This window comes from Scatophagus argus, chromosome 2, assembly GCF_020382885.2.
Source record: "Scatophagus argus isolate fScaArg1 chromosome 2, fScaArg1.pri, whole genome shotgun sequence".
Lineage (NCBI taxonomy): Eukaryota > Metazoa > Chordata > Actinopteri > Scatophagidae > Scatophagus > Scatophagus argus.
Window position 1 is genome coordinate 27,578,225 of NC_058494.1, and position 22,911 is coordinate 27,601,135.

General features: G+C 46.5%; 3 protein-coding genes across 3 annotated transcripts; 1 reads left to right on the forward strand and 2 right to left on the reverse strand.

The window, feature by feature from the left end:
- Positions 1–2,900: 2,900 nt before the first annotated feature.
- On the reverse strand, positions 2,901–8,091 carry rab1aa (RAB1A, member RAS oncogene family a). Its single transcript, XM_046376068.1, has 6 exons — positions 7,912–8,091; positions 6,403–6,475; positions 6,184–6,279; positions 5,994–6,089; positions 5,373–5,504; positions 2,901–4,178 (listed from the first exon to the last, which is right to left on the reverse strand). The coding sequence occupies exons 1-6, from the start codon at positions 7,923–7,925 to the stop codon at positions 3,981–3,983; spliced, it is 609 nt and encodes a 202-aa protein (XP_046232024.1). The 5' UTR covers positions 7,926–8,091; the 3' UTR covers positions 2,901–3,980.
- A 1,117-nt stretch (positions 8,092–9,208) lies between these two features.
- On the reverse strand, positions 9,209–12,569 carry LOC124052123 (E3 ubiquitin-protein ligase TRIM39-like). The gene is made up of 2 exons (XM_046376054.1): positions 12,379–12,569; positions 9,209–12,146 (listed from the first exon to the last, which is right to left on the reverse strand). The coding sequence occupies exon 2, from the start codon at positions 12,135–12,137 to the stop codon at positions 10,473–10,475; it is 1,665 nt and encodes a 554-aa protein (XP_046232010.1). The 5' UTR covers positions 12,138–12,146; positions 12,379–12,569; the 3' UTR covers positions 9,209–10,472.
- A 729-nt stretch (positions 12,570–13,298) lies between these two features.
- actr2a (actin related protein 2a) lies at positions 13,299–22,505 on the forward strand. The gene is made up of 9 exons (XM_046376124.1): positions 13,299–13,456; positions 14,932–15,042; positions 15,379–15,594; positions 15,700–15,772; positions 17,085–17,221; positions 17,511–17,660; positions 17,743–17,888; positions 18,007–18,139; positions 19,303–22,505. Exons 1-9 carry the CDS (start codon positions 13,409–13,411, stop codon positions 19,471–19,473), a joined length of 1,185 nt encoding a protein of 394 aa, XP_046232080.1. The 5' UTR covers positions 13,299–13,408; the 3' UTR covers positions 19,474–22,505.
- Positions 22,506–22,911: the final 406 nt, after the last annotated feature.

A 22,911-nucleotide genomic window follows, 5' to 3' on the forward strand; every position in this document is an offset into this window, starting at 1 on the left:
TCTCCAGGAAGTGAACCACAGAGAGACGGTAATTAACTCGTGGTAACAGCCGGCATGCGTCCACACAGGAGCAGGTTTTCTCCTGAGCTGCTCCGAACACGACCGGAGACCAAAGCCACTTCAGGTCTGTCACTGTGGAGAGGACAGCTCGCCGTCAGGAAGACAACTCGCACCCATGGCTGCTTTCCCAGACGAGGACTGAGGCTCGTCTCAGACTGCAGACGCGTTCGCGGGCCCATGCAAGTCCACGAAGACTCGCTCAGATCACCTTCAAGGAGCGTCAGGTTGTGTGATGTGAACTTAAACACGAGCACGATGGAGCACATCATTTTAGAAGCATTTTTGTTTTGTTTGTAGAAAAACATCCACACAGCAACCAATAAAGCAAACGCTCTGACCACAAAACAACGAGCCCGGGATCCGAGCGCCGCCTCGGCCTCTTGGGTTATCACTGAGGGTCAAATGTGATGCGTTTGATGTCAGATGTCATGGAGTAAAGTCAAGTTACCTGGCAACAGTTTAATACTGCACAAACAGGAAGACTTGGCTTCAGCCAGGACGAGAAGGTGACGCTGATGCCACAGCGCGGCGCTTTGCATCGGAACGCCAGAACACGTGGAGACGAATAAAACTGCTTAAAAGAGTCAGTAAGTGTGTGTGTGTGTGTGTGTGTGTGTGAGACAGGGCAGGTCTGTTTACCCACAGCGAGCCATCAGACACATCAGCTGCTGAGACTGAACTTCACACATGGACTCATAATAGCCTCCACCCTCCACCCTCCACCCTCCTCCTCCAGCAGCAGCAGCAGCAGCAGCAGCAGCAGTGGGGTGAAAGGCTTCGGCCTCTGCAGCTGCCTCACACACACACACACACACACACACACACACACACATCCCCCACCATCCCCCAAGCAACCGACCACAAACGAAGGCCTCCAAACGGGCCCCCAGCCCCCATTCCACCGCACCACAACATCTCTGTCCTCCGTCAGCTGGAGGCTCGCTCGCCGTGTTGTTTTGCAGCTGAAGCCAAAGTGGGGGTTCAGGCTCAGCGGAGGGAGGGGGGAGGGGCGGCTCAGGGCCGACCTCAGACCGCCTGCTTCTCTTTTATGTTTTACGATGAGGGAGGAGGGGCTCGCTCAGACAAAACCCCCTCAGAGCTTCTGACAGCCCCAGCTTCATCAGCCAGAGCTTCAAGTATCAGAAGTAAAAGTACTGCAGAGGAGTTCCTGTCAAGGTGATCCGACCACAGGCACGTCGCTTCCACCGAGGAGACGTGGATCTGCTGTGAGCCACATGCTGTTCTTCTCACTCCACTACATTTGCTTAATGAAACGGGTCTTCATGGGTTCCTACAGGTTGAGGTTTCACTCATCACAGGAGGCCAAGTGGGCCACAGCCAATTCCTGTCCTTCTTACAGTATTTCTACACTGTTGTGTTCCTACTTTTACTACAGTGAAAGACCTGAGTACTTGGAGTTTTTATTGTCCAGAGCTCTCACGCGGCCCACACGGTCCTTGTCGGATTGTGGTTCAGTCCAGTTTCCTCACCTGTCGGGACCATCGGCTTCATATTTAACTGTGTGAGAGTGCACACGTGTCTCCGGTCTGTGCACCGCCCACCCTGAGCCTCAGCCGAGTGCTGCCCCCTGCTGGTGGGGAGCGGGAACATCACGTTGCTCCTTCGGGTCAGCTCAACGCGTCGTCACTTTAGATTTATTTAACTGTACTTATAATACTGAATGAATGGAGTATTTTTACTGTGCTGTTGCTTCTTCCGCAGACGTAAAGGATTTGAAAACTCACCTGTGCCAGTGAAACTTCTTCAACCAATCACAATCACTTTGAATTTCAGAGGGGGTTTTCATTTGACAGAAGGCCACGAACAGTCTGAGCAACAATAAACCAGAGAGAAGACTTCCAGAAATTAAGGAAGATGTGTTAAAGGGACAGTTCACCCCAAAATCAAAACTACTGTAGTTTATCCATCTGGATGGCTTCGGTGCGAGCTGCAGGGTGTTGGAGGATCAGCTGAGGAGACGTCAGGCTCCTCTTCAGTATAATGAAACTCAACACTTGACTTGTGGAGTTCAAAGAGACAAAAACACATTTGATAAAGTCAGTAACAAAACACAGATACGTCCTCCATGAACCTGCTCACAATAAGCTCTGTGGATCACAACCTGCTGTTGAGCTTTTCCAGTGTTTTTACTCTAACTGTCCCTTTAAATTCCAAACATGGCACATTATTTCATCTAACTGCTGAAGTTCTGTGATATTTCACTCACATTAGTCATAAAGTCACTCGTATGACCCCAGTGGAGGCTGACAGATCCAGGATTTTCAGTGCTGATGTCATCAAGCCAAACTGATTCTGACAGACTCACAGGGAAACGTTCAAACAGTAAACGTCACCCGGAAGTTAAGTGATTAATAGTATAAAACAAATAAAATGCACACACATATTTATGTCTTTCCCTTTTCTTTCTCCCTTGTGTGTGTGTGTGCGTGTGTGTGTGTGTGGAGGAACTGAACATGTCACACAGCTGCACCTCTGCAGTCTGCTAACAGACCACAGCTCTGACTCTGAGATACTGAGCCACAGAAAGCAGCTGACTTGACTTTGAGAGGACGAGGAGCTGCTTTATGGCTGAATCACATTCGCTGGGGTCAAATGTGTGTGTGTGAAGTGCGACTTGGTGTTGACTCTTTTCTTCTGAGTGAACAGAAGTTCTGCCGTGCTGAAAACACGAGCTGCCGAGTCAAACAGGAGCCTGAGAAATGTGGGCCAAAGATCATCATTCCTGTGAGCTTACTGAACAACAAACAGCTGAAACAAAGTGAGGACAAACTGAGAGGCGACAACAAGAAAGAAAGAAAACACAGCACCAGCACGAGCACTTATCAAAGATCTCCTTCATTGTTTTAATAGTAGACATCGTGCCACAAAAATGTCATGTCCGCAGCCACAAATCACGTGTCCAGATTCACTAATTCCAGCTATTTGTCATTCGCTTCACTTGCTTCTCTACACAATTTTGCAAATCACTTCTTACATTTATGTATAAATATATACAGTTTTATAGATGATTCTGGAGCTGGGATGGCGATTTCACTTCTCCTGTTGAAACGTTAGCAGAGAAGCACACGCGGCGGACGTCTCCCAATGCAGCACATGCTTACTGTGTCACGACGACCAGCAGGGGGCGCACACACAGCCGGATGCAGACCACCTACAGGAGCGTTTCCTGCTGTCGTACAGAGCGGATCCTTTCGGGGGCCGCGGCTGAGGCCACACGACGGGAAACGGGCCAACGACACCAGAGCGCCGAAGGCATAAACGTCTCGTGAATCTCCCGCCGCGAAGGCACTGGCACATCGGTTTCGGGCAGCGACTCTGCAGTTGGAGCGTTTCCTGTGTGTGGCCTGAGCCGCTCGCCTTGCGACCGAAGGAGCTCGTGGTCGCTCCTGACGTGCATGACGCCGCTTTAAGCATGTGCTTCATTTGAAGCGCTCACTGATTCGTACGTGAGAGGAGACTCGGGGGGACAAAGTCATGCTGCTGTCCACAGCCAAATAAAGACAACTTTGTGGGGTTTAGAAAAGTGATTCATTCAACAGAGAAGGGAAAACAATCAAAAACAAAAAAGAAGAAAAGCTGTATACATGAGTTCTCTTTCATTGGTTAACTTCACACGCTGTTAAAAATCAGATACATTTTGTTTTTTCCAGTATGAGTGTGTTTTGGTAAAGTAAGAAAAAGAGGAGCCGCCGTGTGCTCGGTGGGTATGGATGGGCTTACCGTCCTATTGCTGACTCTGAAATGGTGTTGTAGCTGCACACACAATTACAAACGGGTCCACTCAAAGTCTTCCTGTCTGTCCCTCCCCCCCTCTGCTTCTCTTTCCCTGTGGAGCATGGTAACATTGAGACTGGTCGTGGGCTCGGGGGTGGATTCAGGTCGTGGCTGTTTTTCGGGTTTCAGCAGCAGCCACCGGATGAGGTGTTGACTGGCTTGCTCTGGATCTTGACGTTGGACTTCTCCGAGGCGCCGGCAGTGGCCCCGGGGCCCATCCTCTTCTTGATTTCGGCCGCCATGGTCATGAAGGCTTGCTCCACGTTGGTGGCGCTCTTGGCGCTGGTCTCCAAGAAGGGGATCCCCAAGTTGTCGGCAAATTCCTGGAGGACAAGAAGGGAGCACGAGGAGAAATGAAACAATCTGCTGAAGTGGACTGCGTGCTAAGACTGAGGGCTATGAAAGGCCTGTGGTGAGACCGTGTTGATGTTTCAACGTTCGTTCAGTCCAACTCGAGAGCTGCGAGTCAACAAAATCTCTCAGGGCTTTCAGTCGACCCTCACAGCAATGAGGAAGGCCACAGCCGTCTCCAGTCTCTATGCTAAGCTAAGCTAACCAGCTGCTGACTGCAGTGTTTATTTACAGCTGGGGACAAACTGAATATGGGAACAGATTTCATCTCAAATCACTTGAAATTTCCTCAAAGTGTACAATCCTGCAGCTCTGAGACATGAAGGCTGTTGCAGAGAAGGCAGATGAAGCCTCACACACCTGCTGTTAACTCTTCTCAAAGTGGTTCAGTAGGTCAAACCAGGCCTGCCACAGCACAAAGAGGCTGCAATGACGACACGTGTAAATCTAAAAACATACGAGCCAAAGGTGGGGTTTCAGTGGAGCAGTATTACATAAGAGGGTGAGCTCTGCGGTTCTCACTGGCCCGACCGCGACACAGTGAGGACGGCATGGCGACCTCTCAGGTGACTCAGAGATTACACAACAAGTCCCAACAAAATAAAAGACCAACACGTATTCGCTCTCAAAACATAAAAACCTTTTGCTGATGTTATCCCCATTTCCCTGGAAACAAGTGGAGTCTGACTAACCCGGGAGATTCCGCAGAGTCCGACATGTCATGAAACCAGGTTAACAACCGCAGCATGCAGGCCGAACCCTTTGGAGTCCCTGTTGAGCCCACCTGAGCTCATACTGATGCTTTCCAGAGCTCGTGGGGTTTCCTAAACTGCAGAAACAGCACACACGCAAACACTAAACTGCCTGTTAGCTCAGATTTAGCTGCTACGGATGCAGACTGCAGAGGGGAGGACACGTCCGGTGGTCCAATCAGGTTGCCTGTTGTAAAAACTCATCAGCCTCTAAACCAATCGCCTGCCAGCCGTCCGAGCAGCAGCTGAATGCTGACGTCTCACAGAAACAGCTGAGCGAAGGAGAGCCGACTGCTGCTCCGTCAGCTGACGCTTACTTCATCATCACCCTGTTAGCCACAGACGTCCGGACAAAGTGTCCACCGTCACAGCAGCGAGACAGTGCTGGAACAAAGAGCTCGTGTCTCCACTGACCTTAGCTGTGGTGTAGTCCACCACCTTCTTCGTTGTGAGGTCACACTTGTTGCCTACTAGCAGCTTGTTGACGTTCTCGCTGGCGTAGCGGTCGATCTCCTGTAGCCACTGTTTGACGTTATTGAAGGACTCCTGAGGACGGGAAGCAGAAAGACACCAGGCGTTAGTACTGACGCCGACTGTCACAGGGACATCTGGTGTGGTCTGATGGAGAAGGTACTTTACTCTGTGAACTGATAACAGGATGAAAGCAGCAGTGACGTCTGGGGACATGAACATGAAAAGTCCCGGACCTGCACCAGTGTGAGGTACCTGACTGATGAACGACCTGCTGATAAAACCTCCTGATGTTATCACAGATGCTGAATATCCTCTTACATTTCAGCACAAAAATGACAAAAAGAAGTCTGAGATAATTCAATAACAGTGACTTCAGCACACAACCCTGAGCAGGTGAGGGTGAAACGTCTCCCTCAGTTCATTTAATAATCAAACTGTAGACACAAACAGTGAGACAACCAAATGGCTTCAGTTTCCCTCAGAGAGGCAACCACCAGCAGCACAGGACAACAGGGGAGACGCTCACCGAGTCTCTCACGGAGCCGTGAAAGGCAGACCCACCTGATCCGTCACATCATAAACTACGATGATGCCGTGAGCTCCTCTGTAGTAACTGGACGTGATGGTGCGGAAGCGTTCCTGACCGGCCGTGTCCCACTGCGAAGACAAAGTGGAGCTCGTCAGCCCAACAGAGAGCAAAGTTTATCTCCACTTATCTATTTACAGCCACGTTACACCGCGTCCTGCTCACAATCTGAAGCTTTATGGTCTTTCCATCCAGCTCGATGGTCCTGATCTTGAAGTCCACACCGATGGTGCTAATGTAGCTCTCTGTGTACGTGTCGTCCTGGCAGGAAACACACACACACACAGGTGAGTCTGGGTGGTAGATATGATACCTGCAGGGTTATCGACCATCACAGTGCTGACAGGAGGAAACACAAGCGGCTGTTATGTAACAGAAACTTACTGCAAACCGGAGGAGGAGACAAGACTTTCCGACACCAGAATCCCCAATCAGGAGCAGTTTGAATAAATAGTCACTGTGAGGACAGAGGAGGGAAAAAAGATCACGAATCCAAATCCTCACAACACCTGAACAGCATCAAATCACATCGTGATGTTTCTGACAAGAGCTTTGTTAGCGAGTTAACGTTGGACTGCTAATCCTGTTCAAGATGCCGTCTTGTTTATATGACATGTCCAATGACATTATGTTCAGTTGTTTATTACTGGATTGTTGGTTTTGAGTCATTTGTATTCAATTATTCAGAGTAAAAATACAAATGTTGGACACGTGCTAATGCTCAGCAATGTAAATAAATAAAGAAACGGCACAAATTTCAGAAATGTTCACATTAAAATAAAAGCCTCTCACCTGTGAGGAGGATGTTTGGTTTCTGTTTGTTAAATGTCTTTAAATAAAACCTGCTGATTATCTTCTAATAGCCCTCAAAGCATTTCAGCATTAAAAAGTAATTGTTTAATGACTAATAAACTCAACAAAAGCTAACTCCCAAAAATGAACAAAACACTTGTAGGTGATGACACTGTGACCAACACCTGCTCAGGTTCACTACAGGCAGAACAGGACAGGTGATTAATACGTTAGTCAGTCAACAGAGGATTAATCACGTGAGTCATCGTTTAGCACGTTTACCAATCAAAAGCACCAAACAATCTCAGGTTCTCTTTCTCATTCGTGAGCTTCTCTTCGTTTTGGCTGTAAATGGAGGATCTCTGGGTTTGGGGTTGTTGGCCGGTTTGAGGACGTCACCTCCGGCTTTGGAAACCCACGATGCAGGATTTTTCACTCCTCCCATGTCACTGTACCACTAATCCCCCAATCAGAACAATCAATGCACCGATCCATAATTTACATATTCGTTACTTTGAGCCCTGTGGTGGAGTAACACAGAGACGTTACTCAACTCCACATCAGGAGCAAATTTAGTAACTTCCTGTTTAGGGTGGATAAATTACACTAAAATAACCGCTATGCTTACCTCAGATCAGATTTTAATTAGCTTCGCGGTTACTGACAGGAGAGTTTCCTGAACTATCAAGCTGTCATTACTCCTCTAACGGAGCAACCGTCTCAACAACAAAACCTTCGACAGTGTCAGGTTAACGCTACGTAGCTATTCCGTTAGCCTATTAGCTAGGAAGGCTACTCCCATTTAAGTTGCTCCAGTTTCGCAGACGAAACTAAAAAGATGGTGGACTTAATCGACGTTATGTTGACCAAAAAATGCTGCAAACACTGGCTTTGTGAGAAACAAGAACGCTGTCATCTGACAGTGCGTACCCCGCATCACAGCCCTCGACTAGCTAACTTAGCACAGAAGACAAAGCAGCTGACGTTCATTTTGTACACAGTCTACCGGTCCTCCTGGCTAGCTACCGTTAGCTTAGCTTCCCCGGCTAAGCTGACAGCTCAACCGGACCTGTCAAAAACGACATCAAAATTGCCACTTACTATTCGGGATTCATCGTTGACTACAGGTTATAAACTGTTGTTACTGAGAATGCAGCCGGACGTCGTCGCAGATCAACCTCAAAGCCTTGTAGTGAAGAAAATACACCCTTTTTCTTACAAGAACTGGCTAAACTGGTTGTCGCAGCCAGAGCAGCATAATCGAATCAAATATGGCTGTCAGCAATACCTACACGGAAATACCAGAGGATGGGCATCATGGGTAATGTAGTTCTGTGGCAATGGGCGTTAACAGGCCACGGAGGACTACAAACGGATTTCTGTTGTGAAAGGCGGTTGTGATAATTTACAGTAGTGAAGGAAGTATTCATATCACTCACGTAAACTGCTTTGTTGTTACTGTTGAAAATATTTTATATACAAAAAATTATTATTTTTATTAGGGATTTATCTGCTGATCATTTATGTTTTTCTTCTTTCCTCCAATAATGGTTATTTTGACACAGATACATTTTTTTAAAATAAGACAGCATAATTTCGACACTAATTGTAGAATTTGCACATTTCGTCCATGTCTTCAGAAAGTGAAGAGTGACGTCCTGAACACGATTGGATTGGAAATTTTGACATCTAAATGGAAAAAAAATATGACAACTCAAATATCAGGAACTTGTGAATGATATGCTGTAATCTGAGCTGACTTTCCCTTTCCCCCTTTCCCTTTCTATCATGGAAACAGTTCACAGGACTTCACTGACGGATGAAGTGTAACACAATAAAGGGAAATTATTGCTGTCTTGTGACTCTTCTTTGTCCTTTTTGGCTGCTCCAGGCACCAGTACGGCTCAGCTGCTGGTTTGTATACTGCAAAATGCATCCAGCTGCAGCAGGACATCCTGCTGTTGTTTGTCTACTGCATTTGACATACTATGAGTTGGGAGGTGCTAAACCTTCTTCTGGCTTGCTGAACAGTAAAGCAGGGTGGCTTTTTTGACTGCTGTGACCGGCCTTGTTTTGCCACATCTAAAGTCACATAAGAATCAAATAGCTGCTTGTTTTTTTGGTTTATTTCTGAGAGGAACATCAGACGACCTACAGTGACCCCCAGTAAGAGTTTATCTTGCACGTCAGGCTCCTGGTCAGATTCTAACTGAAACTGTTCTTTAAGAGTGACATTTGATGTGCATTAATGTACATTTTGTCGATAAGAATAACTTACGCAGCACACAGACACACGCAGATTTAAACAGTTACACTCAACTGAAAAGCAATGCACTGAAAAACAAACCCAAAGGAGTAAGATTAACTAAATAAAAAGAAAAGACAAGATAGCCACTTTATTCAAGGCTTCTTTTTAATCCGATAATCCAGAGCTTCAAATCAACACATTTATTTATCACCAGCATTATGATGTAAGACTTCATTAACAACATCAGGCTGATTGTCCCTCTGCGAACGCTTCAGTGAGGTGATTAATAAGAAAAAGGAGGATCAGTGCAAAAACACAAGTGGATTATTTTATGTCGTGACATTTCATTTGCACGACATTACATTTTGAAAACTGATTTTCACCTGAACTCACTGGTAAATATCTTTTATCGGAACAAATATTTTCTACCCTTTAACATAATTAACATTAGTAACAAGCAGTAGCTAATAAAGCAGATTGTAAATTGGTGTGTTGCAACATTTAGCATCCATATACAACAAAAAAGACATAATGAGGGGTCAGAGACACTTTGGAGGAGCAGGTCATCAGTGTGCGAGCTGCCCGACCTCAGCACGACTCTTACTGACTTTGTCTCAAACTTATTTAGCGTAATCTTGTCATGAACCAAAGAGTCGGATGAGTGGAAAATGAAACACTCCTCTGATGACCATTAAAGGCTTTGCAGATGCTCAAATCTCAGTGCAGTCTTCCCTAAACATTGTTAAAGGCTGAATATACTGGAAATTATTACAGCAGAAAACAGCTGTTAGCTGCGTAGCTACAGACAGAGCAGAGTAATGGCGTCCTGAACACAAAACGACGTCTCTGAGCTTCTGTTTGTTGTCTTGGTATCCAGGATGATCGATCCAGATTAGAGTCCAGAACCTGAGAGTCCCTCTCTGTCCTCCTCACATCCGTTTTCAACATGTCCGCCCGTGAAGATTTGCAGAAATCTGTGTGTACTTAGATGAGGTTTATTTATTTTTCTGTACAACATCCTCCACTGCCACGAGTGAATGTCATATATTTAACCGTTAAAGCAGAGTTTCTGTATGGTGGCCTCCAACGTGTCCTGAAAGATTTCAAACCTCCCCAAAGCGTCAGTATTTGACAACAAAATGAGAGGATCATTTGTGTTTATTCACCCCAAACAGCCAGAATACCTTCCTGTACATTAGTGATCATACTCTGCCCCACACAACTTCCTGTTGGAAATATTCAACATGTGTGAATACACAAGGGATTTATTTTCATCATGAGTGGAGAGATTTAAATCAGTCGGACATCCACAGGTTTTCTACTTAAAAAGAAAAGGTCAGTTACAGTAAAATGGAAACTCTGCTTTAAAGTCAAAATTTGTTTACAAATTGAGTCTGGAGTAATCAAATTAAAATTATTTTGAGAAATTATCAGTGAGCTCAGTTTGATTGACAGGACAGATGATCAGAGGTGCAGAGTTTTTACCATCATTCAGGCCAGGGTTGAAGTACGGGAAGAGTTTCTCAGTGAAGGAGCAGCCAGTAAAGGAGAAGATCAGAGCTGCATCTTCTGCATCATAAAAGGAGACCAGACCCTCCTCATAATCCACAAACACCCCCACCTTCCGGGGCTGAGACTTCAGAGAGAGACTGACTGGAGGGTCAGCAAGAGCTTTGTACTTGATTCTTTTCCTCAACCATATCACCCAGTAGCCATCCTCAGGGCTCAGTGGGATGTCTTCCTTCCTGTTGACTGACTCTCGAGTCACTCCAAAGTCCCACGCAGTCTTTCCTTTAACCTGAACCTCAAAGTAAAATCTGCCTGAAGAGAAACTCTGCTTTCCTAAAACACAGGGATTGAGAGAAAACCTCTCCGGGTTGTCTGGGTGGTTCTTCTTCACATCTTCAAAATGTACTTGTTTCCCATCATCAGACAGGATGAGACTGGGATGTGCCGTGTCAGGATCCAGAGTCACGTCCACTGCATACTGCTGGACCCTCTTCAGATCAGCTTCAAGCAGCATCTTGAGCTCTTTACTGAGTGTCTCCTCCAGCTGAGACACAGCTCTCACCACAGTCCCCTCATACGATGCTGGACGGACGCTGACCTCAGACCAAACCCTGGTGGATGGTGGGTGGTTGATGTTTAGAGAGTCAACACTCTGGAGAAGGTGGAGGTGGTCTTCAGACTGTGAGATCTGCTCCACCTCAGAGCTTCTCTTCTTCAGCTCAGAGATTTCCTGTTCCAGATCTTTGATGAAACCTTCTGCCTGTTTTTCTGTTGCTTTCTGCTTCTTTTCTATCGTCTTGATGAACTTGGCCAGGCTTCTGTCAACACACTCCTTTAGAGCAGTGAAGACCCAAACACCTTCTGCTGTCTCTCTGTCTGCACCTTCCTTACTGAGCTCCACTGAGTGTTTGACCTCCTGAATCTTCAGTCGTCTCTCCTGGATCATCTGCTGAAGTTCAGTGTTTGTCTTCCTCAGCTCTGCCTTTTTTTCTTCATATATTTCTTTCAGAGGAACAACTTCATGTGTCTTGTGGTCTAAAGCAGGACAGTGAGTGCAGACACACATCTGGTCGGTCTTACAGAAGAGCTCCAGAGGTTTATCATGCTGCTTACACATCCTGTCTTCCAGGTTCTCCACAGGGTCAATCAGCTGATGTCTTTTCAGGCCTGAAGCCATCAGATGAGGTTGCAGGTGAGTCTCACAGTAGGAGACCAGACACACCAGGCAGGACTTCAGGGCCTTCAGTTTGGTTTCAGTGCAGACGTCACAAGGAACTTCTGCTAGTTTGAAAACTTGTTCCTCTGAGCTGCTGCTGGCTTCCTGTTGAGCTGACCGTCTGAAGTGAGCAACCATCTCAGAGATGAAGATGTTAACCTTTAAGTCGGGCCTGGTGGTGAAAACCTGTTCACATGTGGGACACTGGCACATATCGTTGGTGTTCCAGTGCTCAGTGATGCAGGTTTTGCAGAAGTTGTGTCCACATGATGTGGTGACTGGATCAGTGAAGACATCCAGACAGATGGAGCACAGAAACTGGTCTTCAGACAGCAGACAGTTGGCCTCAGCCATATCTACACACTGAGAGCACAAGCTAACATGTGAAAAAGACATAGATACAGACAAAGGTCGCATATAACTTGTTTTCTGTTTAACAAAACATTGGGAGGTGCTAAACCTTCTTCTGGCACAGGAAGACAATTGTTTTATCTTACACAGCTGGAACACAAAGGGCTCACATCTTAAAACAAATAAGGAGCCCCAAAATAGAATCACTTTTTAATAAAATAGTGGCATTATCAGCTGTACTCACCAGTTTTTGTCAGACACGCAGCTGAAAGAGGCCAGGTGAACTCTTGAATTTTCTTTTTAGAGAAAAAGAGAAAGGCTCATCTCCACTTCAGCTCTACTATCACACTGGAAAAACTTTCACTTTCACCTGGGGAATTTTACTGGAACCTGTCTTGCATTCGCTCAGATGTTCATATGTTCACTTGGGCATGACAGATTTTCTTGCCAGGCTGCATACTAAACCAAGCCCAGTGGCCATAACCCAATACGAACAGCAGCAGACAGTATTTGATTGGAGAGGAAAAGTGAAACTAATTTAAGGGGGGATTTGAGGCTTTTCGTCCTCATTGTTGCTCCTCCTCTGACTGCGGCTCTGATGCTCATGTTTTATTGCTTCTCTCAGGTCTCATTACAACAATATATTTTGGGTCGAGATTAATTTCTCAATATAAACTGCTGAGAAAATCATCAGATGTCCCTTGCCTTCTCTGGAGGACATCGCCAGCTAGAGATGTCTCAGCAGAGACAGGAACATTTTAAAGACACAAACTGTTTGCCCCCCCTGCCCTCTGGGAGGAGATATAGGAGCCTGAAAAGCAGGACTAACAAACTGTTTTTTCTCCTGGACCATCTGAACTGTAAATGCTGCTAATTTATAATTATGTGCAATAATTTGTATTTTTACATTAGTAAATCACATATAGTTTATTGTTGATTGATTGATTGTGGATATCTGTGGCTGTGTGAATGGAAATCTTTTATCTTTAGACAATCTCATTCTAATTTTGTTATAGTGACGTACAATGACAATAAAACATAAAGCATTACAGCATTCATTTATTTTGCTATGTTGTGTGGGCCGAAAACTTGAGCGTATAATAGTGTCGCTCAGTCGCCTTTAGAATAAAATGAAATCAAAGCTACTTTGTAGCTTTTATTCTGAAGGAATCACACATGAAATCTTCGGTATGTTGTTTCCGGTGGGTTGGTTAGCTTGGCATTAGCTAGTTTTGCAAGCAGGAGGGACCTTCTGCTGGATTCAGGGAACTAAAATGGACAGTCAAGGTAGAAAAGTCGTGGTTTGTGACAATGGAACCGGGGTAAGTTTGAGAACAGGCGACACTTTTAAATCTCGCTCCGTGTCGCCCTCGGTGCTCCGGCGGTGCAGTTTGATAAGAAAATGGAGAGAAGTGGAAACAGGAAGTAACAGAAAGCTAACAGGCGAACGCGTTAGCCTGTCAGAGTGGGTTGTGTTCGGAATGTGTCTGTCAGCTGGATTCACCCGATTCATCTGCTGCAGGGCTGCAGCTGACATTAACTCGGTGGTTTTTGTTGCTGTTCATGTTTAGCGTTATCAAACTCGTTTAGCCAAGAAAGTCTCTGAAGAGAGTCTGGCTGAATCGTTTAGCTAACTCTACCTCTGTTTGGTTGGTAACTTTGGCAGTGTAACGGTATGCACTAACAGTTAGTGAACGTTGCTGTATAGTTAGACTCAATAACAACCTTCCCTTCAAATAAACATATAGTATTTAAGAACCGTCGCGTTTCTGAGTATTTGATGTTTTAAGTCATAACTATAAACTGATTTCCCACCGCGTGAGCTTAACGTTAAATTTCCAGGTAACGTTAGCTTAGTCTCCTTACTTTATTTATTGACTATTTATAGTTTGAAAAACAGCACAACCACCTCCACGGCTGGAATGACGGGTTGAAGTCAAAGAGGTGTTTTTGACAGAACAGAATCACCATTTTCCGTTCCTCCCTTTATTTTCAGTTAGCTAGGTTAGCTCAGTAGCTAATTCAAACAGCTCCGACCTCGTTAAGAGGTGAGCAGTGACTCCATTTTTCTCTTTGATCACACACGTATTTAAATTAAACCTCTTATTTTAGATTTTAGAAATAAAACATGAATTCAACCGTCGCCCTGGTAAAACTGAAGTTAATCATTGCGCATGCGTGAGACATTGGTTGCGGAAGTAGAGACAGTTCTTCCATGTAAGGAAACACAAGGAAGCTTTCATTACTCTGAATAGACATTTGCACTTCCTGCACGTTTTATAGGGCGTAAACGAGAAGAACTTTGTTTGTCCGTGGATAAACACGGTGTTACTGAGGGACTGGGGGTTGCAGTGCTGTCTGGAAAACATAGTCTGTGGTCCCAGTCCCCAGCACTGACCTTAAAAAACGCGGTCAGACATGCCTGACATCCACATAAAATGCGGTTTATGCTCTTCTCAGAAGCCCTCGGCTTCTTGTTTGGTGTGGCGGGCTAATGTTGATCCATAACGCTGCTGCTGATGCCACTTCCTGCATGTGCTTCAAAACAAATGCATCTCTATGTGAAGGAATTTAGAACGTTTCATAGATTAAATTGTTTTTAGATGACTAGTGGAAAGAAAAGGGTCAGAAAACTGCTTAGAGATTACATTTTCTTAACAATATTCATATGAATATCAGTGGAAATAATATCAAAGTTATGTAATTATGCCATGTTATTAGTTTACAAAATTCGGTTGTACAAACTAATTATCTCAAGCAAAATTTTTCTCCTTTTCTTCTTTCAATTCCATCCTAGTTTGTCAAGTGCGGCTATGCGGGCTCCAACTTCCCTGAACACATCTTCCCGGCGCTGGTCGGCCGGCCAATCATTCGCTCCACGGCTAAAGTTGGCAACATCGAAATCAAAGTAATTTCACCTGTTTGTCACCTGTTCGTCTGTTTTCATTCTTGGTCTGTTTCTCCCAGTGCGGCTGCTCCTTTTAAACACAAGTCCCTTTCTGGTTGGAAACCAGTTGGATTAGAGCATACAGGGATTCTTGGTCATGTGATATGGAGTCCTCAGATTAACCAAACACTGCAGCAGCTAATTTCAGTGATTTATCTTTTAATTAGACAGGAAGAGGATACTTTAATAAGTCGGCTGCTTACGTGAAAAGAGAAAAATCATCCGGGCATTGTGAAGAAAAGGAAAAGATTTAAAATTGTCCAAAGTATTTTTCTCAGTCTGCTGGACCTCTCACAGGACCTGATGGTGGGGGATGAGGCCAGCGAGCTGCGATCCATGTTGGAGGTGAACTACCCCATGGAGAACGGCATCGTCAGGAACTGGGACGACATGAAGCACCTGTGGGACTACACCTTTGGCCCTGAGAAACTCAACATCGATTCACGCAACTGCAAGATCCTCCTGACCGAGCCGCCCATGAACCCCACGAAGAACAGAGAAAAAATTATAGAGGTGGGCCGTGGCAGAAAGGTTGCACTGCAGGTGTTGTAATGTTGGCCTGAGAGACGGAGGCAGATTCACATGTACCTGCACTGACACTCTGTGTTTGTCCTCCAGGTGATGTTTGAAACATACCAGTTCACAGGAGTTTATATCGCCATCCAGGCCGTCCTCACCCTCTACGCTCAAGGTGTGTTTGTCTTCCTAACACTCGCTGCTAAGCTAGAGAAGCCTGACGTTTTTGGAATAGAATCCATTTGGTTGTCCTTCTTAAGCAAATGTCACAATCTGCACAGTCGCTGTGACGTTGTTATGTTATCACTGCTGTGAGGTTTAAAGAAAGGCAGGTGTGGCAGCTTTTCTGTGTGGGTGGAGGTTCATGCTGAGGTGTTGCTGGTGTATTTAGGGTGGTTGTTGATTGTTCAGGCGGTCATGAACGGGTTGCTGTGGCCTGAGTGACTGTTGGGGTTTTGATAGTTTGGGATGATGGGATGCAGTTGTGCTGCAGGTTGGTTTTGCTAATTAGTCTGTGGTGGTTCTGGATGGTTGTTAGGCTGAACTGACTGGATGCTTTTTGTGCTTCTTCCTGTCCTGTGGTGCCACCATCAGGTTAAAATATCTCTGAACAGTACTTTTGTTCATAACAAGGTGGTTATTGCAGGGTTTCCATCTACAACCTGGGAATCTGTCTTTCTCCAGAATCCTTTACTCCACCTTTAAAACAATTCAAACTGTGCATGAAGGGAATTGTTGTCACCTTTGTGTGTGGCCTTACAACCACAGGGATGTTAATATGTCAGACTCAAAGCACTGGTTGGTCACAGGTCTTGGAGCTGTGCCAGTAAGTAAGTAAGCACAAAACGACTGCCTCAGGTTAAGAGGAGGTCTTAATTAGTAAAAAATTATCCTGAACTCTGGACTGTTGATGAGGAGCAGCCTGATTCCAACACAGCTGTGACGCTGCGTGAAACATAAAATGAATGCGATAATCTGCTAATCCTTTTTGACATAAACTCAACTGAAAACAGTAAAACAACAACAACATATATTGAATGTTTAGCTTCATCGGCTTAACTGATGTTTATAAATATATGCTTATTCTAAATTTGAAACCAGCAACACATTTCAACAAAAGACTGAGGAAGTTTACTGCTGAGAAAACACCAGCTGGGATCAGTCCACAGGTGAACGGGTTGACTGGCTATGAAAGGCTCATTCGTTCATGAGGATGGCCTGAGGGTCACCACTTCATGGAACACATCAGCGTGATGACAAACCATGTTTGGTGAAAATTTGTTCAACGTACTTTGTACGTGTTTTGCGTTTTGTCCCATCTGCTAACATGGAGGGACATGGAGTTCTGTACTGCAGCCAACCACCAGGGGGCGACCAGATATTTGGGCTTCACTGCTAGGACTCTCATGGTGTCCATCTTTACATACAGTCAGTGATAAGCACATGGTCACCACAAGCTTTGGCTGATGGACTCGTTTTTGTCTCAGGACTGCTGACCGGTGTGGTGGTCGACTCCGGTGACGGCGTGACTCACATCTGTCCGGTGTACGAGGGCTTCTCCCTGCCCCACCTGACCCGACGCCTCGACATCGCAGGGAGGGACATCACACGCTACCTCATCAAGGTACCAGCAGCAGCACATTTGTGTGTCATGTCCTGATGTTGAAATCAGTCAGAGTTAAACAGTCCTGATGGAAACATACAGCAGAATGAACACGAGGAGCTCGTGAAATAAGTGAAAGTGAATCTACACTCTGATTGCTGTGGCTTCAAAGGAACTGCATTAACACTTTAGATGTGATGATAAAAGCTTTGAGAGTCTGGAAGTTGTTGCTTTCAGTGCCTTGAATGCATCTGATGAGCACCGTGTCCGTCCTGCGCCGTTTGTCCGTCCTGTGTCGTCTGTCCGTCAGCTGCTGCTGCTGCGCGGTTACGCCTTCAACCACTCGGCCGACTTTGAGACGGTGAGGATGATGAAGGAGAAGCTTTGCTACGTGGGTTACAACATCGAGCAGGAGCAGAAGCTGGCGCTGGAGACCACAGTGCTGGTCGAGTCGTACACGGTCAGTCTCCGTCAAACTACCTGACGACGCACACGTCGGAGAGGTCGGCAGGAGTAAGACGACTTTGTGTGTGTGTCCTCAGCTCCCGGACGGCAGGGTCATCAAGGTGGGGGGTGAGAGGTTCGAAGCCCCCGAGGCGCTATTTCAACCTCACCTCATCAACGTGGAGGGTGTGGGCGTGGCCGAGCTGCTCTTCAACACCATCCAGGCCGCAGACATCGACACCAGGTGAGTCGGCGGGAAAGCTTCCTGTTTGAATCACATACTTCCTGTCTGGCAGACCTTTTTGAAACCAGCCAATGGAAGTCCATCAGTCATTCGCTGGTCGTTGCGTTTCTGTGATCAGGGCTGAGTTCTACAAGCACATCGTCCTGTCTGGAGGCTCCACCATGTACCCCGGCCTGCCGTCCCGCCTGGAGCGCGAGCTGAAGCAGCTGTACCTGGAGCGAGTGCTGAAGGGAGACGTGGACAAGCTGTCGGTGAGTCGCACACGGCGAACCTGTCAGGGTTCTGCACGTCAGCTTAGGCCAGGCGGTCTCTGAAATGTGATTTGATTTGTGTGCATTCATTTCAGTCTGTATTTTTGGGACAAAATCACGTTGTTTAATAGAAGAAAAACTACGAAATGAAATCAACATGGAAGGAACAAGACAGATACTTTATTGATCCCGAGGGAAATTCAAGAAACAAGTGTTTACGAAACAAGCGTGAATGCAAACTGTGCAGCCTGGTCAGAGTCTACCAGAGCATCAGGACTTGTGGAAGTTAAAACTGTTTCTGTTGACATCACTTTCGTCTCATGTGGTTAAATTCAACGAGGTCTGACTCAGTTGGTGCTTGCTTGCAGCCTGTTGAACACAACAGAAGTTTGCTGCATCTCATGCAAACGGACGTTCAAAGCAGCAGCTTTGAGTTTGAAGGCATTAGGGAAAAACATTCAGCCGCTGTAAAAAACTGATTTTCTCTCACATCCTCCATCATTTTTATTGTCAGAGTGGACTCGAAATAAGCCTTTGAATGTCATTCATAAGGTACTGAAAACATCTTAAATTTTACATGTTGAAACCTGTTTTCAGTGGAGTCGCTCTGCTCGCTTCGCTCTTTAAAATCATAGAGATGAAAATCCGTCAGGCCTGCAGTGTTGTTGGCTCTTGAATTGTAGGTGTCATCATCAGGATGTGATGGTGTACAGCGATGAGTGTTTGTCATGTCTCCACCTAACAGTGGACCACACAGCCTTCACTGTCAGCTCATTTCACATACAAACCTTCACTGGATGCGATTAATCAGAAACGCAGTGAAGAAGTGTGTGACTGTACTGCATATGTATTCTGTGTACAGTATATCTCGCGCAGTAAGCCTGTCTGCCACCAGGGGGCAGTGAAGCCTCAGTCTTGTGAAAGCTGTGATCACTTCAGAGACGTCTCTCTTGGTCCCATGACGACAAGGTGAAAACATAAGGACATGTAAGCTGTGGTTGTTGCCGCGTCTGTCTGCTGCTCGTCCCACCTGTGATTGACAGACAGTCTTCAGCGTGTTTCGGGGACTTTCCTCAGGGCGGCGGCGGTGTCAACACGGTGTTATGTCTTCCTTTTCTCTGTTAACTCTCTGTGCTCTTCTTCCCACCTCGTCTCGATCACAGAAATTCAAGATCCGGATAGAGGACCCCCCTCGGCGTAAACACATGGTGTTCCTGGGCGGCGCTGTGCTGGCTGACATCATGAAGGACAAGGACAACTTCTGGATGACGCGGGACGAGTACCAGGAGAAAGGGACACGAGTGCTGGAAAAGCTCGGAGTCACCGTCAGATAAAACGCAAACGAACAGAAACGCTCCCCCCTCGCCGACAGTCCGTGAATCGCTCGTCTCGATGTGTCTGGATGATCACGCTGATTCACGCTCGTTTTGAAGAGCAAAGGGGGGACGTGGAGGTTTGGAGTCTCATGGCGAGGGCCAGGGAGTCTCCTGTTTTTGAATATTTGACACATAAAATACTGATGATTATGTTGCTGAGGTGCTGATTTTGAAACTCCCTCTAAAGGAGCGGTACAACATTTTAGGAAATGGGCTCACTTCCTGTGAGAGTTGGATGATAAGAATGACACCGCTCCGATAGCTGACCGTTCAGTGTGAAGCTGGAGCCAGGCGACGCTTAGCTTAGCTTAGCTTAGCACACGGACTGGAAGCAGCCTGCCAGCTCCGAGTACAGGCTGCAGGATTTCTCGGCTGGTTGACTGCCTGAGGTGATGTCACCACCTTGAGCAATGATGTCATTTGTGAACTTTGACCTTTTACTGTTCAGCCACCGTAACGTAGAGAGAAGTAGATAAGTATGTTACTCAGCAGCGAGGAAGCCCGGGACTCTTCATGCCCTCGGCTTTGCCTCTCAGGCTGCGTTCCTGACAGCCAATCAGACGCAGCGCGACACGCATCCCTTTGGACATGACGACGTGATGTCTTCACAGACTTCATACCGATTAAACAAACGTGCTGATCAGTGAGCTTTAGAGGTGCTGGTCGCGGAGCCAGGCTAGCTGTTTCCAGTCTGTATGCTAAGCTAACTGGCTGTTGGCAGCAGCTCTGTGTTAGCAGGACAGACATCAGAATGGTGTCATTCATATCCTCTAACTCTCAGGAAGAAAATCTTTCCCAAAATGTCCGCCTGTTCCTTTAAAAATAAGGTCATCATGGGTGGCGTTAAGACGCCGTCCCTTCTGACACCAGTTTACTTTGATTAAGAGATATTCATATATATTTTTTTTAAGCAGCTCTGATTATTTTGGGTCGTCTGCCGCACGAGGCCAGAACGAGCTCCTCGCGGTGCGTTCAAGTTCCTTTCCAAAACGAGACCTGCGCCATGTGAGAAATGTGTCACCTAATCTGTCAAAACAGATGCTGACATCAAAAATACTGCTCGCAGAGATGAGATGTCTGAGCGCGTAGATCATTACATACCGTGTCTCATAAAATACTGATCATCGAGTAACATCATGCTGTGGGCGCAGCAGGGCAGGCAGCCATCTTGAACCTCTGAGTGTCTCCGTGTCTTCTCTTTGCTTGTCGAGCAGTTCGTAACCCCCCACACGGGATGATGAATGTGAGTGTGGGAGGAAGCTGAAGACAGCTCAAAGTCTTCTTCCTTAAGTGTTGGGAGGTTTGATTTGTGGTTTGTGGTCTTGGAGCTCTTAATGGGTTTGATTTGGGCGTCTCTGGCGTATCCACCAACAAATCAGCCGTCTCAGATCGCACGCGTTTGATGAGCGAACTGCTTCCATTCCTTTAATGATTCCAGAGCATCGAGTCATTCCTCAGTCTCGATCCGGGACTGTCACGCTCCACGTCAACGTCTGGCAGCACTTTGGACATTTCAGCCTCTGAGCGGTTCAGAAAACTTCAGGGAGGATCAACTAAGAGGTCCAGGCAGACTGCGGTCAGCTGATTTGATTCATGGAAAAGCTAATGGTCAGGATTATTCAGGAATAAAAGTGACTGTTAGTCGCAGCCCCTCAGCTCTGATTGGTCGGTTCACAAACACAAGTGGTTTGGATTGACTGTAATGGAAGGTAGTTGGATGGTTTTACCTTGCAGAGCGTTAAGACGAGTGCGTCTTCGTGCTCCTCCTCCTCACGGCGAGTGTTTGGAACCCAAAGCTCAGAGACTGAACTGTCCGGGTTGGGGTGCAGGACTGTGACAGTCCAGGACCGCGGCTGCTTGTCTTATGACAGTCGTGCACTTTGCTTTCAGTTGCGCTGACGCTCCATCAGCTTCTTTTCTTTTTGCTTTCTTTTCTCTCTACGTCCTGAACGTGAATGGAGACGAGGCTGGTCCCCCCGTGCAGAAGCTGATCTGGGTTCAGTCATCGTACGACGAGTGCGGCGAACAGACTGGCTGGACTTGGCGTATGGGCTGATACTGATACCAGTGCATTAAAACACGTGTGCATGCTGATGATTTTCTCACGGCTGTACACCAACACTGTGTGCAAGTACGTGAAGTCGTGTACTTGTGCAGTATAAAGTCTGTCCAGTTGCACACAGGAGTACTGCAGTACTCCAGTGTCGGGTCGCTACTTACACTCCAGTATTTTAGGCAGCACCAGGTCCCAGTCCGGGTTTCTGGCTCAGATGTCGGAGGCATAATGAAACGGATTCTGTTTCACGTCTCAGTCCGGAAGGAGAAAAGGATCGACTGTAGCTTCATGTGAACAGTTTAGTGAGATAAGAAGTTCTGTGGTGGCTGTTGGCTCTGAAAGATCTCGACTTAGGACCAATGAGCCTCAGCCGCAGTCAGAGGTGTTGCATTCAGGACCCGCCGGGATGCAAACCTGAACGCATCCTCAGATCATCGTGTGCCTCAGAAACATTCATTCAGGGCCTCCTCTTCCTCCTCCTCTTCCTCCTCTTCCTCCTCCTCCTCCTCCTCCTCCTCTTCCTCCTCCTCCTCCTCCTCCTCTTCCTCCTCCTCCTCCTCCTCCTCTTCCTCCTCTTCCTCCTCTCCTTCTCAGTCTTGACTGTACTGAAGATGAATTTTTGGGTTTGAGGGTCCAGCAGAAGGTGATTTGTGTGGAAATATTATTTGTAATGTTAATGGGACTCTGGTGTCAGGAAATGAGGCCACGTAAAAGCTGGTATTGGTGGGTTTTCCGTCTCGGTTCTTATGTTTATGTTGGACGCACTTGGCTCACATGAATGAACATAAACGTATGATTTCCTTTGGACAACACGGTCATCAAGTGCCAAGTTCAGTTATCCTCGCTGGATGTTATTTTTGGTCGTCCTTTTCATGTTTTGTTTATAACATAACTGCCAACCGCTGGTTTAAATAAAGCAAAGTGATTTATAGACGCCTGCTGCTGCTGTGTCTTCATGTCTGTTGTCTTAAATAGCGACGATACTGTCCTCCGCTGACGGCCGTGAGACGGGATTAAAGAATCCGCCCTGCAGTTCGGAGGCCCCGCCCACAATGCAGGACCCGGAGGATCCTGTGCCGCTTCCCCCGACAGGTCAGAGCTGTGAGTGCAGTGACAACGCTGCTCATGTCTGAGCTCATCAGGAATGATCCAGTTTGAACAAACCTGTGATGAGGGGCGACTCTCAAATGCAGGACTTTTACTTTAACAGATTTACCTGCAGAGTCGTATTACTGCTTGAGTAAAAGATTTCAGTACTTTTTCCACCACAGCCGACTGAACTGTCGAGCGGTGCATTGTGGGTAATGTAGGCGCCAGGTTTTATCTGAGGGTTTGGGTTC